This window comes from Eretmochelys imbricata, chromosome 2 (assembly GCF_965152235.1).
Source record: "Eretmochelys imbricata isolate rEreImb1 chromosome 2, rEreImb1.hap1, whole genome shotgun sequence".
Classification (NCBI taxonomy): Eukaryota; Metazoa; Chordata; order Testudines; family Cheloniidae; genus Eretmochelys; species Eretmochelys imbricata.
In genome coordinates, this window is record NC_135573.1 from 235,150,137 (window position 1) to 235,158,412 (window position 8,276).

Sequence of the window (8,276 nt, forward strand, 5' to 3'; positions counted from 1 at the left end):
GTTGAAATAAGAGATCATACACCATAATTAAATAGGGATGAATGAACTGGTTTGGAAAATGTAAGACCCCTTCTCAAATTTTGAACATTTCCATAACCCAACATAAACTAAATCTTCTTGCAATGTTTTGTGCATTTATTTTCCCATCCTCTTTCATTTTTATCCTCCTCCTTCTCCCTAAACTCTGGGTGTAACCCAAACAGCCAAAATCCAAGAAGCATTTTCACAGAGTATGTGTGAAAAGTTGGATGCATTGGATGACTTGCAGCATAACCTATTCTGATGAGATAAACACCATAATATTTGACAGTTCCAGCAGCTTAAGATAGCTTGAGTAAAATTCAGATGAGCATCCAAATCAAACCCTGAACTTTTTGACATTTGCCAGTCATTTACATATGAGGTATCATTCCCTTTTCAAAACCACAATACCCTAGACCACCTCTACATTTGTGTACAGGAATTCCTCTTTTTAAATAGATTTTTATTTAATTAGCATATAAAGATGACAGAGTGAGTCCCTCCTTTCCCATCCATCAGTATTAGCAACAGGACTAGTGGTGGACTGCAACTACTTTGCAGGCAGCAGAAGTGAAACCATGAGGGACCCATGCTGTGGCAAGCTGGGAATGGGCAACAGGAGGTGTATCACTCGATAATTACATGTTCTGTTCATTCCCTCTGGATCACTTGACATTGGCCACTGTTGGAAGACAGGATACTGGGCTAAATGGACCTTTTGTCTGACTCAGTATGGCTGTTCTTATATTCAATTCTCCCACCCATGTATATGATACAGTTTGTTAATGGATACATTGGTGACACGAATCATGGCACATGAGTAAAATGGAGTTACTGTGTGGCAGGTCATGGTATTTTGTGATGTAGTTCAAGTTAATTAATGCCATGCTTATGTACTGTATTTAGTCAACATCAAGACACATACAACCTCCTTATAACCATGTGTCATGTGTCAAGCTTGAGTGAAAACTGTCTGTGTAGGAGATGGAACTTCTCAACAACTGGCCACCAATCTGGGTGAGATGGGTTGAGATCAGAACAACCATGAGTCTTTGCATCTTCACAGCAAAATACAAAATCCACTTCTTTGGGCTTGCCTTCCCAAAATAACACCACAGACCACAGTTCAGTCTCTGAAAATTGGAGGAAACAGAGAAATATATGACTGTGTATGCACGGTAATTAGGGGAAGCACTCAAATACCACAGTGATGCATGCCATATAAGAACTTAGGTATATATAGCTAGAGCTGGAACAATAAAATGGTGACAAAATCAGACAACTGTAGAGAAGCAAAATCTCCACCCCTAAGGACAGAATGAATTCTGCTGGGAATTTTACGCCAAGGTGGTTCAGTTAGGTTACGAGTGGCGCTACCTCCGAAAAGCTTCTACATTCTTCATCTTCAGACAAGTAACATTAAATTCAAAGTGTGAAATGCTTTTTCTGGCTTTCGGCCGTATCAATGGAAATTAAAGAAATTGCCGCCAATCTCATATTTTCTTCCAATCTGATATTTACAAACACACTGCCTTATTGAACAGCATAAGTAAAGGACAGACACATCAGCCCCAATCATACACAGCAGATGGCTAGGGATAGAGGGAGCTCAACCCCCTCCCCCCAAATCTCAGCTCAGGTTACCAACTGCCCTTTGCATACATGTTCAGCTTGAGGCAAAGCCTTGACTTGTACCATGTGACGCTGTGCTAGGCTCCTCCTAGCAGCAAGAGCCAATGAGCTGGAGAGGGGAGATAGGCCCAGGCCAGCCTCATGGGACAGGACAGAGCCACTAGTGCTCAGGATGAGTGTGGGGCCAGTCGGGTTTGCTCTTCAACCCCCAGGGTCGCAAGACAGGAGCTGCCACTGCCTGAGGTGAGCGTGGGGCTGGGTGGGCTTGCTCTCCAAGTGCACTCCACCCCCGCCTCCTCTCTGCACCAGGCTTGAGTAGAGCGAGGCCCGGCCCCGCAGGACAGGAGCTGCTGTTTCCAGCATGCCTTCTGCTTGATCTGTGGGTGACAGAATACATCAGTCTCCATGACCCATACAGGCTTTGGCTTCTTGCTAAGAATGCCAGTTAGTGCCCTTGAAATGTCCCTTTATTTTTTATGTTGAGCTGCAGTGCTTTGGAACAATACTCTACGTATTTTTACAAGGCATGGGCAGTAATGCATGTTCTAAAAATGCTATAGTTACATCTGCCAGGCCATTGAACAGCCATCCGACGAGAACACCACGTCATGGGGCACTCGTGGCCCCACGCCGGTACCTCTGCCCCTGCACTCTGACCCCAATGTCCTTTTGCAGTGTTGGTGGTAGAGGCCCTCTCTCCCCTCCCAGAGAGGCTGCGGCAGTTGGCATATGGCTTCCTTGTCCTCCCAGGAATGGTAGCAGGGGCTCCGTTTTCTTAGAGAGCAGAAAGGATCTGCTCTCTCCCACAGAGAGGCAGGCATGGCAGCACTGTGGGGACCCTAGTACTTATACTGGGGGCCACTGACTAATCAAGGTGGGCTTGCTGTCATACCTCCCACCCGATTGCTATCAAGTTTTACTCAGTCTCTGCCTATTGCCCGAATATATTTTTTTTTAAGTAACTTGTACTAATTTTATATGAAAAATATGAGAACTGGTTAACATTTTTCCATCAAAACCATTTAAAAGTAAAATTGGGTTTTTGATCAAATGAAATTTTTGATTAAAAATGTCAACATTTTCCATGAAAAAATTGTCTTTTCATTGACAACTGAAATATTTCCCCCAACTATATTGAAGAAGAGAGATGATTCATCATGGGAGATATAGTCCAACCAAGGAGCCTCGCGTCCTGTAGAGAATGGTGGTATGAGGCAGCCAAACTACAACTCCCAAAAGGCTTTGCAGCAGCATTTCCCAAACAAAATTTTTTTGTTTTTAAATTTTTGCTGAAAATTGAAATTTTTTGTGGAAAATTTAGATGAAAATGACACTTTTGTTTGTTGAACTTTTCCATGGAAAATCCCCCATGTTTTGACCAGCTCTAATATATAACCAAATGATGACTACAATTAGTGACCCATCATATTTCTGGATAACACAAAGTCCAACTGAGTTTTAGAAAAAAAATCTTCCAAAATATAAGTGTGGCAACTTCTGTTTAAGGAAGAGTCTGTTATATTTTATTGTATGCATGAACCAGGATGCTTACAAGTAATAAACAAGAAATTATGTGTATATTATTATAGCATATAAACGAATGTTTCATGCCAGATCAGTGATATTAATAAAAGTATATGGTTATTATAAAATGTATATTAAGTTGAAAGAGGTTGCAAACATCAATTCTATTTGAATTATTTTTTTAAACCTGCATATTACAAGCCAGTGGTACATCCATTCATCCATTCCGTTGCTTACCATTTTGGGGAACTCTCATATGCAGATAAATCGAACATCCTTCAGCCAGCTCTAACTGCAGTGCTTATTCTATGACACTTTAAAAAAAGCACAGCAAAGAATTACTTAATATAGCTTCATGTAATTAATTTAGTCAAATTAGCTTTTCATTCACTAGAATTTGCAAGATTGTTAAGCCCTGTAGTATTGAGCTGGGAGCTCCTGCAATCAAGGCCATTTCTGTACTCCCCACTTAGCCCTTCTAAAATGTATTTCAGTTCAGTTCTCTGTGACTATGGCTGGCCAGTTTGTCAGCCCCTTTCTGTAGCTGCAGCTTATTTAGGAAATGTGCTGTAAAATAGAGAAGAATGTGCTTTTGTGAATAATCTAAAAATTGTAGGGCCGAATCCTCAATAAGTGTAAATTATCATAGCTCAGTTGTAGTCAATGGGGATCTGAACAAATAGAATGAGAATATTTAAGTAAGCTATATTTTTAAAGGTCTGTTTTTTGTGCCCCACAGTTCCTTTGGAGTTATGGTACATGTATAAAGGATGAAAATGTAACTTTTAGTCTATATCAAAGTAATACAAAAGAAACGCATCATTTTATCTTTAATTCAAATTACCTCCAGGAATATTAAGGTTAACATATTAAAAAAGACAAATTGCCAACACTCTGAATTCTATTTTCAGATTTAGTCTTGCCTCAAGACTTCAGTCCGATTGGATGCTGATGTTGTTCTTTGCACACACGCACTTGACGGTGACAGTTACCATTGGGTTACTTCTGATACCTAAGGTATTCTTCTTCTATCTTTTTTCTTGTCAAGTCCACAGAAAGAACAGTATAATTCCACAGAAGCAGTTCTTTGTTAAAATTAGCAAGTAACTGGGGAAGGAGGATTAGGATATTGGTCCAATATTGTTTCAAATATATATATTTGAAAATTTTTCATATCTTAAAATACTTGGGAAAACTCATTAATTTTTGTTCTCTTTTATTACTACATATGCAGAAATTCTTGCTTTGAATAATCAATTATTTTTTATAATGTTAACTGCAAAGAACACAAGCCACTATTTGTATTTGCTAATCAGAAGTGCTTTTATGATATTTAGTATTTGAGATACATACTGTTTCAAAAGTGTTGCAAAGGTACATATCAGAATTCACACAAGACTTCAAGGAAATGATATGTTTGCCCATTGCTGTATTTTAACATTATTATGTTATCTTTGATTTCAGTTCTTGTTCAGAGCATTTCCATTTTAAGAAAGTTTAATTTTAGAACGGAAATGCTTGATGAAAGAAGACAGAATTAAGGATATTGTAAGTATGTTAAATTTCCTTATTCCCACAAAAAAGTTTTGTTAATAGAGTTAACCTTGTGAATATATTTAACTTATAAAAATCAATTATTAGAACATTATAGTAAGAAAAAAAAATTCATTACACAAACATAAGGAAATTCAAAGTTAACATACTTACAATATCCTTAATTCTGTCTCCATATTCCTGGCCACCTTCTGCATATGCCCCCGTAGTGCTGATCATTTGCCACATGAAATGTCTGTCTGTTCTGCTGAGTATCTAGATTAAAGTACACCAGTGCCATATGAGTAATAGTTTTGCAATGTAACTTTCCTCAGTATAACTGTTCTGTAACTGTTGTGAAGCGTCTGTTTGTTCAGTGTATAAGAGTACGGGTAAATTTGGGCCCTCTGTATGGAGGATATTGACTTTGATCTGTGCTTGGAGGGGAAATATTGTGCTATCTAGCCTGTATCAGGAAGATACACAAGGTATGGTGGCATCTTTGGCCTACAGTAAGGTGGTGTCACAACTGGGGCTTGGGCAGTTAGATCTTGTGGTTGGATCAGGAGTTGGGTTTGAGAGTCAAGCCCGGGGTCAGAGCTGAAGTCAGATAGGAAAGAGGAACAATAGCCAAGGGCCAGCACTGAGTTGAAATCCAAGGAGTTCACTTCTGAATGTTGATGTGACCCTTATCAGTACACTAACTGCAACATCTTTTTACAAATACTTACTGCAGTTTTCACACTCAAGCAATAACCCAAGAGATGACATAGCTACTGAAGCATATGAAGATGAACTGGACATGGGTCGATCTGGATCCTATCTAAACAGCAGTATCAATTCAGCTTGGAGTGAGCACAGTTTGGACCCTGAGGACATCAGGGTAAATACAAAACTTTTAATTGTAATTCATTTTTAAGGACAAGTGTTTTTCTACCAATAAACTCTGAGCCATGTCAGTTTGATTTTTTTTTATTGCAGACTCCAGATAAAGTGGGCCAGCTCAGTTCTAGCAATATCAAATCATGTGACATATTTTGGGGAAAACATACTAATGTGAGCAGAGACTGTGTTACTTGTTATAAAACTTCATAAACTGATCAAAATACATCATCCCTACTTCAGTTGATAAAAGGGCACTTCTCTCCCACTCGTGCTTTGACTGTACACTGCCCAGAGAAAGGGGCTGTTGTCTTTTTCTTTGGTTAATAAAGAATGTACAGTAACCCCATTCGGTTCCAGAAGAAGCCTAGAAATACAGCATGAGTATCTGATAACTGTCTGTGCATGGAATATGCTGTGAGACCATGTGTGATGGCTATTCTGTGCAATGGGTTAAATCTGAACATACCTTAACAATGAAAAATGTAATCCAAGTACATGGAGAAATGACAGATTTAAACAGTAGAAAAGATGCAATGAAATAATTTAATGTCATATTTAGACAACTGGAGCTTAAATGGAATTCACTGAGACTGGTCATTTGACTTGATTTATGTCATATGTACTAGTTTTGCCGTTTGTTTTCTAGGATGAGTTGAAGAAACTATATGCCCAGCTTGAAATCTACAAAAGGAAAAAGATGATTGCTAATAACCCACATCTCCAGAAAAAGAGGTGCTCCAAGAAGGGCTTGGGTCGCTCAATAATGAGACGAATTACTGAAATCCCTGAGACAGTCACCAGGCAGTGCTCCAGGGAGGATAAGGACCTTATGGACCACAGTGCTACAAAGAACACTGCAGTCGTGAGAAAAAACCCACAGGATTCCACAAGTTATGTAAAGCCAAAGGAGGAATCTTTGAAAAACAGAGTCTTTTCATTAAAAAAGTCCCATAGCACTTATGATCATGTTAGAGATCAAACAGAGGAGTCTAATAGCTTATCCACAGAAAGCGCAGAAGTTATAACTGCTGATAATTCACTGCTGGATTCCCTGACGGGGAAAAATTTCACAAAAAAATCTACAGAAAAAGTTGAAGCTGTGTCCACTGAATCCGTCCCGTTAGTGTGCAAATCAGTAAGTGCACACAACTTAAGTGCGGATAAGAAGCCTCTGCAACCAAGACCATCTGTGTTACAGAAATCTCTCAGTGTTATTGCTAATGCCAAGGAAAAGACTCTGGGGTTAACTGGGAAAACACAAAGTCTAGAAGAAAGCAGTAGATCCCATAAACCTCAGCAAAAGGTTAAAGAAGCCAGCAAAAAACACTCAGCCAGTGATAAAGGGGAGCATAAAGATTCACATCGGAAAAACTCTACTCACACTGAGGAGACAAGGAAACCCCATAAATCTGGAATTATGAAACAACAAAGGGTTAGTCAGACAATTGCAAATCCTGACACAGGCACAGGCAAGTCACTGCTTAAGGACAATTTTGACATAGCAGAAATTTGTCCTTGGGAGATTTATGACCAAACTCCTGATTCTGTGCCTTCTGAATCGAAAGTTCAAAAACATGTGTCTATTGCTTCCTCAGAAACAGAGAAAAATCACACGTCCCAACCAAAGGGGAAATCTCATCACAAGCTTAAGACAGCTGATGGGTATCAGCAATCGAATCAAAAGAGCACAGAGAAGTCGGAAGCATGCACTCAGGAGACCCCAGAGCAGCGGGTTTTTGAAGATGAGAAAAAACATTTAAATTCCAAGTCTCAGCTCATCCCTGGGTTTAAGTGTGAGAATGTTAATAAATATTATGCAGCAAATATTTGTGCTGGGGAATCTGAGGAACTGCCCAAAAAAGCTGCAGTACAAATAGCTGAAAGGGAGAAGCTCAATAATTTGGGAGGAAAGAAAAAAAACACACCCTTGGAGGGAAACATGCTTTCATCTGACTCCTATAGATCAAGTAGTAACTTACAGCAAGCTTTAACGTCTCGAGCTGAAGTCTGCCCATGGGAGTTTGAAACACCAGATTTACCAAATGCAGAAAGAGGTGTAGCTTTATCGAACACAGCCACTTTAGGTACAACTAAAACAGGAACTCCTCAAAAATAAGAGGTTTTGGACTGAAAAGAGTAGCAGCACTAAGAAGAAAGACTACAGGAAGGAGGAAAGTGAGAGGGGAACTAGGCCAAGAGGATCTGAAAATTCCTAAGGAGTATCACTTAACTGAGGGGATCAGAACATGAAAAAAATAGGAAATAAGCAAAATAAATGATTCATTAATTATTATTATTATTATTGTTATTTATTTGTTGAGTGCCAACAGTGTGATCAGTGGTATCCAAACCATGGAGGGGACATGGTCCCTGCGCTAAGGAGTTTACAGTCTAAATGAACAGACACCTGCCTTTGCAAAACCATTTCTCTCTTACAAACAGAAAAAAAAAAGTGAATGGCTATAACAATTAATCAAATTCCAACTGAATTATTCCTGAATGCCCCAAACTGGGCAAAACTTGCCCTTGGGACTTGAAAGATCCAATAGAAGTGTGGCATGGAAAATGTCCTGATGGCAAACTTTGGTATCAATGAGCAGCTTACTGAAAAGATGACTTTTCACTTTACATATTTAACCTTGATAGCACTGCTAACTTAATGCATCCCAAAAATACATTTT

General features: G+C 39.2%; 1 protein-coding gene across 1 annotated transcript in view; it reads left to right on the forward strand.

The window, feature by feature from the left end:
• GPR158 (G protein-coupled receptor 158) overlaps positions 1-7,711 on the forward strand; it is a 306,727-nt gene extending 299,016 nt beyond the window's left edge. The window contains exons 9-11 of the mRNA XM_077809468.1: positions 4,089-4,194; positions 5,447-5,593; positions 6,242-7,711. Coding sequence (XP_077665594.1) covers positions 4,089-4,194; positions 5,447-5,593; positions 6,242-7,711 — 1,723 coding nt within the window. The remainder of the gene's footprint in view (positions 1-4,088; positions 4,195-5,446; positions 5,594-6,241) is intronic.
• Positions 7,712-8,276: the final 565 nt, after the last annotated feature.